This window comes from Rousettus aegyptiacus, unplaced genomic scaffold (genome assembly GCF_014176215.1).
Source record: "Rousettus aegyptiacus isolate mRouAeg1 unplaced genomic scaffold, mRouAeg1.p scaffold_m13_p_13, whole genome shotgun sequence".
Classification (NCBI taxonomy): Eukaryota; Metazoa; Chordata; class Mammalia; order Chiroptera; family Pteropodidae; genus Rousettus; species Rousettus aegyptiacus.
This window is the reverse complement of record NW_023416288.1, coordinates 65,731,318-65,751,587: the sequence shown is the minus strand read 5'-3', so window position 1 is coordinate 65,751,587 and position 20,270 is coordinate 65,731,318. Positions and strand designations below refer to the sequence as shown.

At 34.2% G+C, this 20,270-nt stretch overlaps 1 protein-coding gene and 1 pseudogene across 22 annotated transcripts in view; both read right to left on the bottom strand.

Annotated features, from left to right (window-relative positions):
* Positions 1-17,779, bottom strand: part of POT1 (protection of telomeres 1) — a 70,714-nt gene extending 52,935 nt beyond the window's left edge. For 2 of the 22 annotated variants that reach the window (XM_036230967.1, XM_036230974.1), the window contains exons 1-4: positions 16,735-16,848; positions 15,047-15,270; positions 14,102-14,174; positions 587-700 (exon numbers count right to left, since the gene is read on the bottom strand). Coding sequence is in view for 13 of the 22 variants with exons in the window: in XM_036230976.1 (XP_036086869.1) it covers positions 587-700; positions 4,509-4,587; positions 6,039-6,060; positions 14,102-14,174; positions 16,735-16,867; positions 17,485-17,594 (531 nt within the window). In the remaining 9 variants the exon portion in view is untranslated. Of the gene's footprint in view, positions 1-586; positions 701-4,508; positions 4,588-6,038; positions 6,061-13,214; positions 13,304-14,101; positions 14,175-14,407; positions 14,519-15,046; positions 15,271-16,734; positions 16,911-17,480 lie in introns of those variants that run through there. The other 20 variants (XM_036230976.1, XM_036230966.1, XM_036230962.1 and 17 more) reach the window with 20 other exon arrangements.
* LOC118611077 lies at positions 5,776-5,894 on the bottom strand (annotated as a pseudogene).
* Positions 17,780-20,270: the final 2,491 nt, after the last annotated feature.

Here is a 20,270-nt window from a genome sequence, read left to right as displayed (position 1 = left end):
AGTGACGTGTGTAAAGTTGTCTAAGCTAAGCTGCAGCCTAAAACACAAATTTTAATATCACAGGACTACCCCTAGCCCATATAACACCCTTGTGCATGCTAGAAAAAGTCGGCCAGTTGTTGGCCTGCGAGCACATGGCTTGACACAACTCTACATCTCTGCCTACTAGCCTTCACCAAGCAGGTTATCTCCAAATGTGTGTGTTGAGGGTAGGGGGTGGGGAAGGAGGATGGAGGAGGTGAAGAGAGACAGGATGAGCAATTTAAATTGATCGAAGGGGCCTTGATCAATTTAAAGTGAAATCAAGTAGATTATCAAAAGAGGCTGATGGTATAAGTACAAAGAATAACATCAGGTCTAGAGTGTCTGTGAAGTTTTAAATTTTCATCAATAAATAACTCTTTTCTACCTGGAGTTATTCTAAACACAAAGCCAAGAAAAGAATTTCTATTTTTTAAACTTAAAATACTAAAATAATTCAGTCAGACTAAATAGTTTATCTGCAGATTTATAGAAATACTACTTCGATTCCATCACCTAGGTCATTAAAACCATAATATGAAGAAACTAAAAGATACATGCTTACATAAACAGTTGATTTGAAGTCCTCAAATGCTTTCAAAAATAAGCAATGTTCACCATCTCTGCTTGCAGATGATGATGATGACAAAACAATAAATCCAGCCACTGCAATGGTGTCCTGCATAGAAAAAATGGTTTTAATTATCAAAATATCTATAATTCTGAATACCATTTAATCCTTATTTTTATTAAACATGGAAATCATTTCTATGGAAAACTGGTTAGCCTGAACATGCTTTCCAAATATATGATTGAGCTTTAAAAGAGTATCAATATTATACCCAAAATAGGTAGGTATAATGCTCCACCGCATGGACCAGAAAAACACTAACAAAATCACTTAGAAAATTTTATTTATTTAGTGGAACTTCAAAAAAAAAATGTTTATCTCAATTTATGTCAATAAGTTTGCACAAATAAATACAATGAAGAGAAAACAGATGATCCAGCAGTATTGAAAAAGCATTCAAATGAAATAATCTCAGATTTGAGAGACTACATTGAGAAATGTCAGTACAAAAACTCCACATTGTTACAAATCTAATACATATGCCTATAAAGGGTATGAGATATTAAGACGAAATTTCTATTTATAGACTAATAAGAATAGAGATTTTTCTTTCTACTTAAGGTTTGTAATAGCAATAAGAAGCCATTCTCTATTTATTCCTGCCTCTCTCATTTTTTAGTTAAATCTCCCTTATTTTTCAAATACTGGAGCATATACACTCAAGAAGTATTATCTTGCTGCATTATGTATGTATAATATATGAAATTATATAATACAACATATAATATATATTCTTACTCCTGCATTATATAATCTTACTCCTCTAATTTTACCACCAAGATCTTAAAATACATAGAAATTCCTGTGCTTTAGGCAACTTCCTCGACTAATCTTAATCTCTACCAAGTGGAAATCTTCTGCATTACTCATTTTTGCTTTGCGCATACAAGGGTCTAGTGTCAACCCCCAGGATTCTCTATTTAGATCCATTAAGTAAGCTATGAGCACCCTGAAGACAGGGGTCTGCTTTGTATTTATAGGGTTTGGCAGAAAGTAGGAGGACTTCCGCAGACAGTCTATGAATCAATGGAAGGATCTTATATTGTCTTTCTAAAATCGCTGGCCCTACCAGATATTTTAGCTCTGCAAATTTCTGCATTTTCTTCTTCCTCACGTGAGACTGCCAACACAAATGTGTCTGTGCTGATAATGCTAAATAACCGCAACGCTTCATTGTTAGATGGGAGAAAATTTTCCTTTCTACTGACTATTTTCTGTTTCTGCCATGTTTTAGGCAATGTTAAAGGGGAATAAACAGTAAGACTGCTTCTGGAAAAATTACTTTTACAAACTGAAATACATGCAATGCTTTCGTTTTACCTCAGACCAATACATTTTGAGTCAAATTAAAAATTAAGATTTTAGTCAAAGATTTAAAGTTATTTAATCGAACAATAAATGAGTCATGTTTATCAGTTCTAAATTTTCTTACAAGCACGCATACACATAAAGAATAACCCTATCTCATGTTATTGTCTATTTTACTTTAAAATGTCTTATATATAAATATTATATGGAAAGAAATATACTAAGTGCAAGTGATAGGGCTACAGATGCACTTTTATTTTTCTGTATAATCTTAACTTTTTTAGAATGAGTATTTCTATTATGATGGAGAAGACATTTTAAATAAAGGGAATAAATTAATAAAAGCTGAATATTAGCATAAGAAAAATTTTTCAAAAGTCTATTCGAGTTTAATTAGCATCAACAAAATTCAGTAAAGTTATAACTCTCTACCATACATTCAACATGTAAATCAAAAATATTTAACAAAAGAAAAATAACATTTATTTATAAGCATGAACTTCTATTTGAATATACATACACAAAGTGCAGTGAAGGCCCTCAGTGATGTCCTCCCAACTGACCCTGCCTGATTTATTTCCATATACTTCCATTCGATACCATACACATCAGATTCTCTCATATACCTACTGCTTTTCCACACATACTCTGTGCTTATTCTAAGGCCCCATGCATAATAAATAGCATTTTTCTCTTTTGCACATATTTAACCCTATATATTAAAGTCTGGGCTGTAAAGGCTTCTTCTTTGTGAGGTTTATCTTAGATTTTTGTTTCTCCCAGGAAACTAATTCTTCCTTCCTCTGAACTCTCCAATGCAGCATTTTAATATTTTTCACTTTTTGTGTTATTTATAAACCTTTCTTAATGTTTTTAAATGCCCTTAAAACTGTAAGATCCTTGGAACTAAGAATAATGCATTCACCATCTGTATATCCCATACAAATGTCTGGCAAAAGCTTCTATTCACAGTCAGTGTTCAAGGAGTATCTGTTGAATAAATTAAGTAATACTGCTAAAAACTGAAGTACAGCTAGATCTAAACACAAACGAGAAAAAAAAAGTGGCTCTTAAGATTCAGTTCCCATGGATTTAAAAATCATAATGGCTTTTAAATTATTTCACATATACAGAGAATAAGAAAGATAAATATATAATAGGCAGTATTAGTTTGTATAAACATTCATTACTGAGTTGAAAATGAGATTTAATATGTATTGTTCATGTATGCTAATTATAATTGGAAAAAACTCATTGAGTTGTATAATGCAAATACAAGAAACTAATTGTCTATTACATTTCAATAAAGCTGGGGGGGGGGAGGAGGGAAAAAATGCATTGTTCTAAGTTGTAAGCTTCTAGAAGAGCATACTGAAGCTACTCAAAGAAGACAGTGAACTACACATTCAGTGCTAAGAGTATATTCTGCTATATCAGAATAGGTGTTTATCTCAATCCACTAAGAATGTATTAGGGAACCAGCCTGAGAATACTATGCTACTGAAAGTTATAAGGCTTTATCAATATTTGTGTATGAATGTTATAAAAGTGAAAGCACATTTGGTCTAACTGAAATATCTGAACTAACTCAGGATACTCAGATTATCAAAAAATGCGTCATTTCCCATTTGTGTCTATACTACCCTGTCACAGTGCCTTAAAAGAGTAAGCCCTTGTCATTAAACAAGTTCCTGTTTGGTTTAGCTAGCATGAGTATTTCTACAACAAACCAATTTCAAAGAAAAGTGATGAAAGTAATAGTCTTTTTAACATACATCAGTATTCTTTAAAAAATCAATAATTAAAAGGCAAAAAATCAGATAACTTATCTATACATTAACAAATACAGCTTTCACATGCTAATAATGTCATTACGAAGAACACAATCAGTGGTGGAAATAAAAAGCAAATAGGTGAATAACAAAAAATGTAAACCACTAGACTAGTGTACTAATTTGCTAATTTTTAATAGACAATATATTAAAAATTCTTAAGTTGCTACATTTAATGAGCACGAAAAAGGCATAGAAAATGTAAAACAACTGCTAATCCAAAAGGAAAGACAGGTTACCATATTTTAAAACACTGTTAAAGAGTGAAAGGGTACAGGGAGAAGCCAGGGATCTGATGTCACCAATAGTGTAGTGACTGACAGAAAATACATAATTTTTTATCTCTAAGATAAAAAATGTATTTCATGGTATTAGCATTTTTTGGATCATGTAACAGCAAGGACATAATAGTAAGTAATAATATATGTAACATTAAGCATAAAAATCAAAATCTTTAAATCTAAAAAATCACTATATAATCTGATGTCCACCCATCTCATTAGCTACATATCGGGTGACTCACTCTGGAATTCCTCCTCCTCCTCATAATTCTTCAGCATTCAGGATCCTCACTCAGGGTCTTTGAATATGCTGTTCTTTCTTACTGATCCACACTCCCAGTACCCCTGTGCTCATTCTTTCTGCTTTCTCATTCTGCTACTCAATCTTAGTTATATATTACACGTGGAAAAAATAATTAATTTCATAATAGTTACATAATTCCATTCTTCTCCACTGAACACTGTTCCATAATGGCAAGGTCCATAACTCTTATTATTCAGTTGTCTGTGACATCTAGCAAAGACAGAGACATTCAACAAGTGCTTAGACAACCAAATGAATAACCAAATAAGGGTATGAATATATAAATACCTTCACTAAATCTTAAATAAAATAAGTTGTACAACTACTACAAAACTTTACTTCATAGAATCTTAGCATTTTAAAAACTGAAAAAACCTTAGAGATCATGTAACCAAACACCTTCATTTTTTAGAGAGGATAAATAGCCTAAGGTCATATATAGCTAATTTTAGATCAAGTTGGGAATCTAGATCTCCCAACTTCCAAGAAAGGCATTACTCTACATCCTTTTTCAGAACTAAAACTTATGGAAATGGGACAAATGTATTAATAAATGCTAATAATTTTGAGGTTTTTTTTTTTTTTTAAATATTTTTTAGGCGAGGCAACCCTTGGTTGACCTCACAGATTGCAAGGGCCTTGTCAATTTAAAATCCCTTATTTTTTTATTTTTTATGCCTACAGCACTTGGTTTTCCTAGGTGATGCCACATCTAAGTACTAACTAACCAGGCCCGATCCTGCTTAGCTTCTAAGATCAGATGGGATCGGGCTTGTTCATGGTAGCATGGCCAAAGACCTGACAATTTTTTGATAAAATATTTTTTAAACTTTCAAAATACTTTCGAAAAGTCTTTCCTCATATTTATATCCACATACTAAATGTTAAAACCTACTTTAAATGAAAGTTAAAACTGAAAAAAAAAAAAAGCTTCATCTGGAGGAAGGCTCAATTAGAACATGTATTCTAGCAAAATGTATCATTAGTCCAGCAAAGCAAAAATTAGAGTTTTGTTAAAATTAAAATTCATTTTTAATGTTTTAGGATTTTTGCTGGATTCAAATACAGAGCTAACCTTAGGGAACAAGTAAATGGCAAACAAAGGTGTAGGAATTGGAAAAGAATATTTACTCTCTTCTGCAAAAACTTTTGATGTGCAACAATCTATAACCTTAATACTATAAACTCTAAAGTAAATAGTCAAATAATCAGCATTTGTGGATTTTAAATCCAGAAAAATTTAAAGTAAATTGTGACCTCGGTCTTCTCACCATGGTATTTTTTTTTTTAGCATTTTTTTTTTTTTTTTTTTTTTTAGGCAAGGCGAACCTTGGTTGACCTCACAGATTGCAATGCAAGGACCTTGTCAGCTTATGATCCCTTATATTTTATTTTTTACACCAACAGCACCTGGTCTTCCTAGGTGGTCTCCCATCCAAGTACTAACCAGGCCTGACCCTGCTTAGCTTCTGATATCAGATGGAATTGGGCTTGTTCAAGGTAGCATGGCCATAGACTTTATATCGTTCCACTTTAAAACTTCCAAACATGTTAGCCAAAAACTGTATGTTATGAAACTTCTATAATAAACACACACACGCATGTACACACGCACGCACGTGAGAGCATGCACATGCAAGAGCATACACACGCATACTCACACCCAGAGTAATGAGGAAGGAACTGTAAGATAAAAAGATTCATAGTCTTAGGTTAAACAAATTTAAAGATATATATATAATAAATATAACACACATACACCTCTCTAATACCAATTCTACCTGGAGTATTTCCCTCAAAGATATACTGTTGTACTGTTTTTTAAAAGAAGTTTCAAAAAATTCTTTAAGACCTTAAAGTGCTATATTCCTTAGTATTTAACTTACATGAACATTAAATCTTCTAAAAATAATGCAAAAAATTCTTTATGTTACCAATTTTTATTATCAAATCATTTTTATTTCTGTATAATGTGGGCACAGAGCTATTTATTCCTGTAGCTCAATATTAACAATACCAGGATAGAATCTGCCTTTAAAAAGCCATTCTTGATCCTAGGTTCATATCTCTGAGAACAAGATAAGAGTTATAGATGACCTCCTCAGATAAAACTACAAAAATGACAAAAAAAAATACATTTACATACACTTTTAATTGATTCTAGAACCTTTTTTTGCAGTTCTAAGCACTGCTGGGAGTTCACTGGAGATCCCTGCACCTTCATCTAAATTAAGAACATAATACAACTTTTCACGTGTATTTCACATAGTCTATAATCCGTGAAAACTAAACATTACCAATTCAATGGTTAGGGCAAAACCTGCCTATGCATACCTAGCAGCACGAAGAATGAAGATGTTAACGGCGTTTACTTGTTTTTTTGGAGGATGGGGGATCAAGAGAAAATATGTTATAGCTTAGTATTCACATGCAAATTAGTCAATAAACTGTTTTTCACTTTCCCTTATCACAACAAAGTATTAAAGTTTTTTAGTTCGAAGAAAAAAATGCAAGTTATCTAAGTGCACCTTCCCTTGTAAAACACCTACGTAATATTCTTTCACTCGTATTCTCTTCCTACCTCTCCTTTTCTATCTTATCACTTTCGAAGAATATCTTCCTTAAAAAATGACATAATTTCAGGGTTTTTTAAACACTGAACTCTCAATAATTGGAAATTATTATCATGAATATTAATTATTTTAACTAAGCTGAAATAAAGTCAGACCTTCAAGGAGAAGAATTATAACAGAGTAACAGCAGTAATGACAACATGCCTTTACTGGAGCCACCCACAAAAGTGCCTCATTAAAATAATAATACAGCGCTAATGACTATTGTCCTACCTAAATGACCTGAAGCAGGTAACACTTTAATTTTTAAAGTATTATTTGCTTCTAGAACTTAGCTGTGCCCTATCAACTGAAACTATAACTCAATCAAATTTTTTAATCTGTTATCTAAAATTACTCTAGTTGTTATCCTGAGAGAAAGAGTCTTGATGAACTGCTCTAGGAGTTTTTGGACATGAACTGGATGGCAGCTATCTTATTTCTTCAAATTCTAAAGATTTTAAGATATGCCACTGACCTAATAATAGCTTTTCACAGGGGAAAAAAATTACTATATTGATTCTCCTTTTCTTTGTTCAAATTAATAATTGCAAAAAAATTTAATTTACCAAGCCGTCACAGAAGTTTTAGAAAAAAGACAAACCTTGAGTTTGGAAATCTAGTCCCAAAATTCTTGTAAAAGAATACACAAAAGTAGATGTTCTGTCAGTTTCCTGGAAATGGATCTTTATTCTAGACTTCAAGATCGATTTTGCAGAAAAAATGGATCTTTATTCTAGACTTCAGGACAGATTTTCCCAGAAAAATTCAGAATTGTCAATTAATCTAACACCCTCACTTTATATTTGATTAAATTCATTTCTGGAGATATTCAATGGTTACTCAAAATCCAATAATTAACCGGAAGAAAGCAGAGACCAGAAGCCAACCTCCTGGGCTCAGGTCCAGACGTCCCTTTCTTCTACTCCACTCTTCATCATTGGAACTATATCTAATTACAGTAAGACAGTAACTGTAATAACTAATAGTAGTAGTTGCCACGTACTGAGTTCCTACTAAATATCAGTAGTAGATAAACCTCTAGTACTGACAACAACCCAAAAAGGTATTACTATCCTCATTTTAAGATTTTTTATAAAAAATTAATTTTTAAATTTTAATCTTTTTTTAGAAAGGGTTTAATGGAAGTTAATGGTTTTGCCCCATGTCATGCTTGTTGAGATTTAGACACTCTGACCCCCTGCTGTGTGTCTGAACTATGCACTCAACCTTTTGTGGTTGCATATTCCTAATCTAGTAACACTTTTACTCCAAATATCTGAAGGATCACTTCTTTCAAGTCTGTTCAAAATGTCACGTTATTGGTCTATCCTTCACCTCCAGATAAAAAAATATCTTCTCCTCCCTTCTCATCCTCACTACTCTTTCACTGCTTTATTTTCTTCACAGAATTGTTTGGTACTTGAAATATTCTATAGTATCTATTCATTACCTTTCTCCACTAGAGTGTAAGCTGTACAAGGACAAGAACTTAGTCTATTTGGGTCACCAGTGTCTAGCTCATACTAGGTGTTGAATAAACTGTTGCATAAATGCATAAATGACTGCATGCACACTGATTCTCTACATTTCTAGACAACATAGATGTACTCAGGAGTAACATTTAAAATATAAAAGACTAGTAGGGTAAACAGCAGAGGTTCCAGTACCTACAAAGCCAACAGATGGCCAAAGCTTCAGAGGACCAGAAAGGCACAGGTATTTACCCACCAGAATGCTAGGACTACCAGTCAGAGGCAAGGTCTTCCCCAACCAACCATCATGAGAGGTTTGGGAATGAGAGGTAGGGCATACAGCAAAGGCATCAGGGGAAGTACAGTGCTTCTTCACACCAGGGCTCCCTGGCTGGAATGGCAAGGTCTTGGAAAGCTCCAAACAGCAGCTATTCGCCATTCTTTACAGAATTATTTGAATATTTTAACCAGTACAGCCATATACCTGTTCGTAATGGTTGAACATCAACCATTGTAATGTCCTGCACATACTCCTCATACCCAGCACTATTACATTTATTTAGGTAATTCGCCTAACTGGACAAATAATACAATCATCATCAATTAGTAGATACTATACTGACCTCTGGAATCCTAACGGCTGATAAATAAAGAGGAAAAAAATTTAAAGGGAAATGATGGTGTTCAAGCTAGCCTTTTTAAAAGAACTACAAATATTTGGATGTGAGAAAACCAGAAAGTCCCAACTATTACCATAAATTTCCACACAATCCACATATTTATGTGCTCATTCGACCACACCAGTAACAAAAAAAAAGAATTTTGTGATTAAAGCTGACATCTGGAAACAACCATTTCACTACAACTTGTATTTTTTGCCATGTCAGCAACCTGCCACAATATTTCCCTAAATGATTTAAAGTATAGAATTTAAATGCTTTAAAAATAATCTTAAGGGATAAGAATATATTTCAGAATATAACGATAAAAATTTCCTCCCAAAAGTGACAGTTTAATTTCCTAAGCATAGTATCAAATGAATATTGAAAACGTATGCTATGCTTGATTAACAATATTTATATGGAACACGTAATAACCAAAGACAGCTGTTTTTATTCAAATATTTGCTTAATGTAGAAAAAAGTGGGAGAAATTAATACTTAGGATTTTTAAAAATTTAATCTCGGAACTTAAGGATCAAATGTTCTCACAGATTTACATAATAAGTGTCTCAAAGACTGAAACTACTTTTCTCAAACCTCCCCCCTCCCGCCCCCACATACACATGCACACACGACTAATGAATTCTATGACAATTCCACCAATGTTTTAGCTTTGATCTTTACACATTAAGGATAGCTTTTAAATTACTGTAAAGATGCCACACTAATTTCCCTACTTCAATTTCCTTTTGATAGAAAAAAAACCCAGAAAAACAATTTATGAGAAAATCAGGGAAACTAAAACAGACTTGATATTTGATTATATAAATTACTGTTAAATGATTTTAGGTATAATAATAAAAGTATGTACTTATGTGCATATAGAAATAGATAGGAAGACATACATAGATGTGTGTGTGTGTATATATATGAATACATTGATGTCATGATTTTAAAAAGTTGATGTTAATATTTCAATAGTATAATAATACAGCTGTGGTACACACTCATTTCTATATATACACATTCATATATGATTTTGGAGACTTTCTCATTTATATACTAAAATTTTTATGGTTTAAATTGTATAATTCCTGAAATTTGTCTTAAAATAACCTGTGGCAGTAAAATGAATATATGATGGAACAGATTAAATGAAATAGCCTGCACAGTGATAACTGTTGAAGCCAGATGATGAGTACATGAACATTCATTATATAATTCTCACCACTTATACCTATGCTTGAAATTTTCCATAATAAAAAGTTTAACAATAAATAAAATGTTCCACTAAAAAAACAAAGTTGCCTATTAATTTGAAGTTTTTTTTTCCAAATCATCCAGGCAGATTCTGTTGACTGGGCTGCTAGTACAACTTTATCACAGTTATCACCATTAAATGAATTCCATTAGACTAGATATAGTGGGCTCCTTAAAGTCAAGCACTGTCTTATTCATTTTGGTTTCACCAGAGCCTAACACAATAGCAAAAAGTCAGCAGCCCTTAATAAATGTTCACTGAACTTAAATGAACATAAGTTAAAAAAACAAAAAAAAAAAAGCACAGTCTTGTTTGACTGTGGTTTTGCAGAAACCAGTTTTTTCCATGTCATTTACTTATTAGTAATAACCATAAAGCAAAAAGGATTAAAACCTAGTATTTCTGCAACATTATTTTAGAAGTACTAACTCTATAAACAACTTATCTGGAGACTCCTTGTGGGCACAAAAAAGTATTTAATAGCTACATGCTTCAATTTTAGTTAAGTGCCAAATCTGGTTTTCCAAATACTGGGGGATCTGCAATTAACATCAAAGATGGCACATGACTCTTAAATTAAGAAACTTAATTTTAAATAATGTTAATACACATGCAGAAAAAATTTGTAACATTATACACCAATCAGTGCAGATATAGAACATTTGGATCATGCAAACAGTTCTACTGGACATTGCTACTCTAGAGGATTTAGATCAGAAGGAGCTCTCATTTTCTATTAAGTATCTGTATTGCCTAAATATTGCATAGTGGGCATGTATTTATTTTTATTGAGGCAAAATAGTAAAACTTGCCATTTCAACCATTTCTGAGTGTACAATTCAGTGGGATTAATTATAAGCACAATGTTTTGCAACCATCACAACTACCTGTTTTCAAAACTTTTCATCACCCCAAATAGAAACTCTTTAACCATTAAGCAATAATTCCCCACTCCTTCTACCACCCCTACTCTTGGTAACCTCTATTCTGTGTCTGTGAATTTGCCTATTCTACATATTCATATAAGTAGAATCATAAAAAAGTTGTGCTTTTGTGTCTGGCTTATTTCACTTGGCATGTTTTCAAGGTTCATCCATGATGTAGTAGGTATCAGAATTTCATTCCTTTTGACGGCTGAATAAAATTCCATTGTATGTATATACTACATTGTTTATCTACTCATTCACTGATAAACACTTGGGTTGTTTACACTTTGGGGTACTGTGAATGATGCTACAATTAACATTAGTGTACAGATATCTGAGTCCCTGTTTTCAATTCTTCTGTGTGTATGCCTAGTTGTGGGTTGCTAAGTCACAGCATAATTATTTAGCTTTTTGAAGAATCACCAAACTGTTTCCCACAGCGGCTGTATAAGTTTACATTGAGTGGACTTAGCATCTTTGTGAAAAGATACATGGGTTTATTTCTTGACCCTTAATTCTATTTCATTGGTATACGTTTATCCCTATGCCATTTCTACACTGTTGATTACAGCATCTTTGTAGTAAGTTTTAAAATCACGAAGCGTGCGTGCTCTTTGTTATTGTTTTTCTATACTGTTTTGGTACCCAGGACCCCCTGAAACTCCTTATGGATTTGAAAATTAACTTTTCCATTTCTGCAAAAAGGATTGCTGAAATTTTTATAGGAAATGGCACTGCATCTATAGATCATTTTGGGTAGTACTCATAGCTTAATATTAAGTCTTTCTATCCAGGAAAGTGCAGGTCTTTCCATTTATTTAGGTCTTATTTTCTTTTAGCAATGTTTTTTAACATTCAGTATACAAGTTTTCTACCACATTGGTTAAATCTATTCCTAGGTTTATTTTTCTTTTAGAGGCTATCATATATGAAATTTTCATAATTTCCTTTCCAGATTGTTCACTGTAGGTGTATAGAAATACTACTGATTTTTGTGTGATCTTATAACCTGCAACACTGCTTATTAGTTTCAGTAGCTTTCTTTTGGATTCTTTGGGATTTTCAAATATAGGGATTTACTTCTTCCAATACAATTTAGATGTCTTTTCTTTCTTTTTTAATTACTCTAGTTAGAACTTACAGTACAATGTTGAATAGCGGTGGTGAAAGTGAGCATCCTTGTGTTGTTCCTAATCTTAGAGGAAAAGCTTTCAGTCTTTCACCACTGAGTATGATGTTAGTTGTTAATTTTTCATAATTGCCCTTTATCATGTTGAGTAAGGTCCCTTCTATTCCAAGTCTTCTGAGTGTTTTGATTATGAATGGGTATAGAATGGGTGTGGAATTTTATCAAATGCTTTTACTGCATCAATTAAAAGATTAGTTCTTTTTTTCCCTTTGCTCTAATAATGTGATGAATTACAATGAATGATTTTCTTATCTAGAATCAAACTGCACTCCTGGGATAAATTTCACTTGGTCATTGTGTCTAATCTATTTAACATGCTGCTGGTTCGGCTTGACAACATTTTGCTGAGAATTTAGCAGGCATGTATTTTTAAAACAACTATTAGAAAATATTACAAACATACAAAGAGATGTAAAATGTAAAATATTAAGATTTAGCATATAACTTCTTAGTAAGGATTTTTTTGAGGCGAAATGTGCATACTTTTAGAGACTCTATTAAATACTAAAAATTAAATGAAGTGAGAGAAAAAATTGTCCCTTTTTACATCAATGATAAGTTTCATTGACTTATAAATATTCCAATTTTGTAAGTACCACTTTTTATGTACCTGCAAATATATAATAAATCTCTAAAAAAGGGTCTATAGGATGAATAGAGCATCATCAGTAATTCTAAATCTACTGCTAAAATAAATATGAAAATATTTTACCCCTTCATAGAAAACTTTTGCACAGTCCTTTGCTAATTTTCCAAAAAATAACACATTGATGGTGATCTCAGAATTTGAATTTTCTTGTTCTACAGAGAAAAACACACACATACAGAAAAACTTATTTGATATGGCAGTTTTATACACACAAGAAAATTGATGACAACTACATTCTAAAAACAATAGTCACTTCAAATGTAATTATGAAGAAGAATGATTAAATGTATATAATTTACTTTTAGTTTACTATAATACCTTAATTGCAAAAAGAATGTACAGAATGCTACTAGGCATTAAACTGAAATTATAACAAGTTTCAACTAGAATACATTTTATAAATTTCTGCAGATACCAAATTAACATCACATAATAACCACTTTCTATTTATTTTCCCATGTTTACAATAAAAAATTTTTTACAAGGTACTAATTATTCAATTTCATACTATATGACATATAACATATATCACCGCGAAATATTTCATTGCAATTCTAGTAATCTATAGTTATCGGTGTAGTAAGTTTTAATCTAGACAAGTACAGTCTTCTCCTCTACTACCTATATATTGAAGAGTAAAAACGCAGTGTGTGTAGTTAAAAGACCAAGCTATCTGTGAATTTGAAAATGAAAAATTACTTGGGAATAAGAAATGAATACTCTATAAGTAACTTCGTTCAGATCTTCTAGGCTTGAAAAATATTCATTCTCTGGAAGTCACTTCTTATAATTACTGCAGCAGGGCCAAATGTGAAGAGTCAATTACATCATCTTATACTTAAAATTGTCCTTCTGTGTATATTTATGTATGTGTGTGTATATATATGCAAAGTTACCCATTTGTAGATTACAGGCAAACATTTACATAAAAATGGTCTTATATTATATACCTTGTAGTCCAATCTTCAAAATAGGTGTTCTGTTTCCACCATACGTTAAAGAAGAGACACATGAAAGTTTTCCCTGAAATGAGAGAAAAAGAATTACAAGGAAAGGCCACAAAAAGCTTATTATAACACCATAAGTAACAATTGGAATAATTTTTTAAAGCAATTGACTCTTATTTTTCCAGAAATCAAACTCATTATTTTTAAGACATAAAAATGATTTTTTTCTAGAGAAAAATCAGAAGGCCTAAAAATACTTTAGGTTCATAATTTTTTAAACAACCTTATTAAATATTATCAATTCCTCACTTTGCATGAAGATGAACGAGCTCAACTTAAATATTATCAATTCCTCATTTTACATGAAAAGATGGACGAGCTCAACTTCAGCTTCTTTTTAACCTGTAATACTGCTCTCCACTAAAAAAAAAAAAAATATGAGTTTGCTACTAAAAAGAAATTAACTTAAGAAAAAATTCAAAAGTACAAAGTGATAATCTCATAAATAAGGACTGTGTGGACAAATCGAAGGACTAAGGCAAAAATACAGTTTAGTCTTTGTTCTGCTTCTGTAACTAACCAATTCTGTCAGCCTAAAAGTTATTTAATCAGAATTTCATGTAAAATAAAGCTTTTAATATGGATAGTTTTTATAAGTTCTTCTGGCTTTAAAATTTAATGATTCTTTGAACAAATAGGGCTCTTTGAAAACTTCCACATAGATCTATAACTTATTCAATAAAGTTCAAAAATAGATCTCCCACACTAGTATTCCAGACTTTGATATAGCCAACAAAAAAATAACAGTTTTGTGCATATATCAATTTTACTTAAAAGACAGGAATCAGAAAAATTAAAATATGACTATCAGTAGTGCATAATGATTCATTCAAAAGTAAAGGTAAATAGTTCTGTCAATGACACACAACATCACCGTCCACTATTCACCTCCTCCTTCCTGATGCTGCTGGGATGAAGCTAGATTTCACCTCCTCCTTCCTGATGCTGCTGGGATGAAGCTAGATTTCACCTTACCCCTTGACAGCGGGAAAGGCAGGAACCCCTGCCTGGATCTTCCTTTCCTATCTTTCTTTCAGAAACAAGTCCTTAAATTGCTGGATGAAGGGCAACAAACCAATGAATTTTAAAGCTTTGGTGAAAAATCACTGCAGCTGGAAGGAGAAAATAGAAAAAAACTAAAAGTAAAACTATTTCATCTGAAATAAAATACCAGGAAATTCGAAAATAAATAGAAGAATAAAAGATAAACAAATGTGTATATGGAAATTGATTAGAAGGGTAAAACCAAAATGCGTTTTCTTTCTTTTACTACCAGACCCATTTTATTAATAAACCTTTCACCTCCTCTCGTCATTTTCTCCTTAGCCTAACTTAAATGTACAAGAAAAATGTAAAATTCACTAAATATGCATAACAGAATATTGAATACAATAGAAAAAAGGTTCAGTGAACCTGAAGAAAGATCAATAAAAATGACTCATTCTTAAAATTCCTCTCTACCAAAAAAAGAAAACAATATTTAAGAAAAAGGAACAGGATCCTCAGAGACCTATAGGACAACAGCTAACAGCCTAACACAAACATACATGTAACTCATATCCGGAAGAAGAAAAGAGTAGTAATGTGGGAGGGAAAAAAAATTCCAAGAAGCACTACCCAATAATTTCCCTAATTTGATGAAAAACACAAACTTATGGATCACATAGCTGGAATCTGCGGCTGAGGAAAACCACCTGAGCAACATCCCCTGGCTAATTAGAAACAATATACAAACCATAATCCCAGGAGAGATAAACGGGCCAAGGCAGTTTCTAAAGTTGCACGTGCACATTAGCTAAAAGAGCTGTCCTGAAGTTAACTTTTCCACACTATTTAAGATGCTAATGAGACATGCGACGCATGAAGCTGCATATATGTAAGCTAGCATAGGGATAACACGAGGGACTCTTAAAACCAGACTCCATCCTATTAGGTCAGGAATGCATAGGGAAAACCCGAGACACACCGATCAACTGCCTGCTGCCCACATTTTAAATATACATAACTAAAAAGGGAGAATGCAATGTAAACAGCAGACCTTATAAAAATAACCAACATGTCCTAGTTGAATGAAGATAATCACTGTTTGCAAGAAAATCCAGATTGTAAAATGTAAGTTTGTCTTTACAGAACCTGAAATAAAACCCTGTCATGAGACAAGGTTAAGCAGTCATTTGCTGACTATGAAATAGAGACATCATTTGCTAAACAATAGCAGAACAGTCCACCAGCTTCCCCTCCTTAACCCCTTCTGCCTCCAATAGCCTACAGCCTCTCTCACAATCCTACTGGGAAACCAGCCAGCTCCTTTCTTCTTGCTGGTTCCCTGATGCACTACCTCTCAATAAAGCTTTGCTTGCTGAACCTCCTACTGCATATAGTGATCATTTCTATAAAAATGGGACCCAGGAACCTGGTATTAGTTACACCTGTTCCCCTCTCCCCCGCCCCAGCAACAGATCCAAGAAACTCAGTTACCAACAAGCAGGAGAAATTCAAAGAAAAACCACACCTAGGCACATGTCACTCTAACTGCTAAAAACAAGGTAATTATTCTGAGTTACAAAAAGTCTTACCTGGATATATTTCTTGCTATAATCACAGCCTGGCTGTAGGGATCTGAAATCTACTTTGTGAAATTTACTTAATGGCTCAAACTCAGGTACACCATTGACTTCTTTTATTAATTCAAGTGGCATATCAGATCTGCTGCACAGCAATGTCCAAAAAAAGAAAGTTGATTACCTTGCTGCTGAAAACACAAAGATCAATGTTTTATCCAAAACGCAGTCAATTATTTGCTTTACGCTTCTTTGACTTAGTTTTGTTTTCCCTTTAATTTAGTTATTGTTAGGGGAATGGATTATTCTATATATATATATTTTTTTTACAAGGATCAACTATGCTTTCCCCAAAGGCATTGAAACTTATCTCTCTCTCTCTTTTTTTTTTTTTTTTTTTTAGTTTTGTATTTCAGTAAGCATCTCTAAAAGCCAGTTTTAGGATCTGTGAAAACTGTGCTAACGATTGCCTTACCACTGTGCTTTAAAAGGTACAAGCTACTAGGGGAGGGAGTGGGATTCAAAAGTTTAGGTTTCGTTTTTAATCCCTTTAACAATTTTAAATAATAGTACGCAAATTGTACACCCAAAGCAAATTACTCCAAAATTATCAGTTGCCTCCTCCCCCCAGCCCCAACACAATCAAAAGAAACGACTATTTAATTGATGTTAACCTGTGCATTGTAGGTTCAATTTTATGTCTCAAATCTCTTAACTGGAACATGCACTAGTATCAGTATTTAATTTTGATGTGTACGCACCAACCTTCCCCAAATCAGTAGAGCTCCGTGAGGACTGGGACCTGGACTAAAGAAGACTGCTCCCAAAATGTCAGGCAAGAGGCTGAACACAACAGGCTTACGACAAAGACACATAATAAAGTTTCTCTGCAATAACTACAGCAAATATTGTTCTAAACTAAGTCGACCCCTTCATAATATCAGTTTAGGCCCCAATCGATCTTGTACCCACGCAACGAACTGCAAAATTACCAATTCGCTCACCGCGCTCCAGACCAAAACTAAGTTTAGACGGGCGCGCCTATGACGTCACACGTACGCCGGCGGCGCAGTTCCCACGCATGCGTACACTAGCACTTGGGCTAAACTGTCGCTCGCTTTCGCACCCCCTGAGGACAAACAGCGTGATGGTTACCTACGTCTAAGAAGCCGTGGAAGTTTCCACGCAATACGAAATACGTGAGGGCGCGGCGCCAGGGGAATCGTGGGACCGCCGTACTGTCTCAGCCCAGGGATGCCGCCTCTCCCCTTAGCTCCGCCCCCGATTGATTTCTGGCCGTCAGGGCCAGAGGCAGCCGCGACGGAGGCGGGGCCTGCTCTCTAAATTCTATAACCAATTAAAAACTATTCCAAAACCAGGGCGAGATTTGCGATTCCATTTGGTAGAGTAGAAGCTCCTGTGGGCAGGGCACTTCTTTTAATCTGCAGTTCTTCTGCCAACCACCCCCGCTCCTCCCGCCTCCAGCAATCGCCCAAATGTACTTTCTACAAAGAAATAGTTCCAACGATGAGTAATGCTATTTTCAAGAAGATTTGATCAACCTCTTTATTGGTTTATAGAATTATGATTTTGTAGTAATAAGTCATTGTCCACCACAGTGGGCCAGGTATTCTTCAGGATAGAGAATTTATTGCAAGGGGGTGGGCCGCGGGTGTGGCATAAGCAGGGTTGAGGGGAGAAGTGCAATCGATTACCTGCAGCCAAGACTAGCCACTTGCAAAAAGAGAGCTAAACAATAGGAAGCTCTTTTGGAAACAGGAAGATGAAGTTGAGGGGCGGGGGATACAAACTTAGAATTCTATTATAACCATAGAGTTCTTCCTATAGGACTTTCACAAGTAACGCGTGATGTGAGAAGTCTTCCTACAGGCCTTCTATGTTTCTGTCTTGGTTAAGGTCTCTGTCATAAATTTTGACAAGATATTGATAAATGTGAAGCCTCTCTGCTGATTTCTGATTCAAGCCTCCGATCATTTAAGTGAAATCATCTCAGTGCAAAATAATAAAGAATTACATAAATATTTCCAAGGCTAATTTGAACTAAAGTATCTGTCGTAGATACATATTTGCAGGGAAAAAAAATAGCTAACCATTTTTAATGTTAACTTTTTCAGCAGGAAGCATTCAGTGTTAGCCCATCTTCCCTCCAACCTTCGTATTCATATACCATGTATAAACCAGCAGTGGCGAGTTTTTTGAGAAAAACTATGCAAAGTAAGGTTTAGATAGCCTCTTTCCTACACTGGCCTCACTCAGCTCAGAAATAACTGTTCCTCCTAATGTAGTGAGGAAGAAAAAGAATTAAAAATGTTAGCCAAGCCACATTCAGAGACTACAGTGTGCTGATCAGCCCTGCAGCCAGGCCAGGAGGACACCTTCAAAACCAAGCAAGATTTCTGCTGGATTACTAACAACCCACTCTACACCTGAGAAGGGGAAACAGGAAGCAAGATTCATTTTCTATGGCTAAAACCTTAGGGAACCTATGGATTAAAGGCTAGGAACTGCCAGCAGGCCTTTCATTCTGCATATTCTTACCTTGTCATGCTACTTTTCCGTTTCTCACTGTATGTCCATATCAAAGAAAATTGGTTAACAACGTCTTTTAAACAGTAACACACAGAAACCAAAGAATGATATATAAAATGATTTCCCTGAATACACCATCCCCTACTCACTATCTTTCCAAGCCACCCTTGTTCCCTCTAGCTCTCTGTCTCTGAGAGGAGACCATGCTTTCTCTGTGGAGTGTTACCCCTTCTCCAGTAAACTTTCCTTTGACTCTAACTTTGACATGTGTGTTGAACTTTTTCCTCACTCTCTGCCAAAGGACCCTCTTCTTCTCTCGCTACAGAGGTTGGTCTCCCTGTTACTTGAGAAAATGTGCGCTGTACTGCATCACTTCTTCCTAAGTGAAGTCCTCCACCTTGGATCTGGCCCATTTCATTTCACCTCCATCATCAATTAGATCTTCTCAACATATTTTCAACGGTCCCATCCTATCTTTGCCATCAGCATATAAACACATTCTTTCACAGCCTAAGCTTATTAAAAGCAGAAACTCCATTTCTTTAATATGGTTTTTTTTCCCCCTCTGAGTCAAGCTGATTTTGCCAAGATAATGGCATTGTGACTCACTCCCCCCCCCCCACCTTTATCCTCTTATGCCTGCTCCTTTAATTATTAATCCTTAGGGCCCCCAACCTCATGTTTATAATCATGAAGACACTAGATTTCCATTGGTCTTTAGACTATGGATTACATCTTGGTTTTAGATGTGTTCTGTCCCAGATCCATTGAGACAGAACTGCAAACCCCATCACTCAGCAGACCAGGCCAAGGGATCAAACAGGATGGCGCCATGGCTGATTCCATAACCAGACATAATGATCGATTACCTTATTTCCCTCCAACTATACAATCAGTAGCCCCATGACCCGAACTCCCTTAGTTTTCACGACTACTGATTTTTCCCTATATAATCTGTAGTCTCAAGACATCTTGGGAGCCAAGCCTTTGAGCAATAGCTT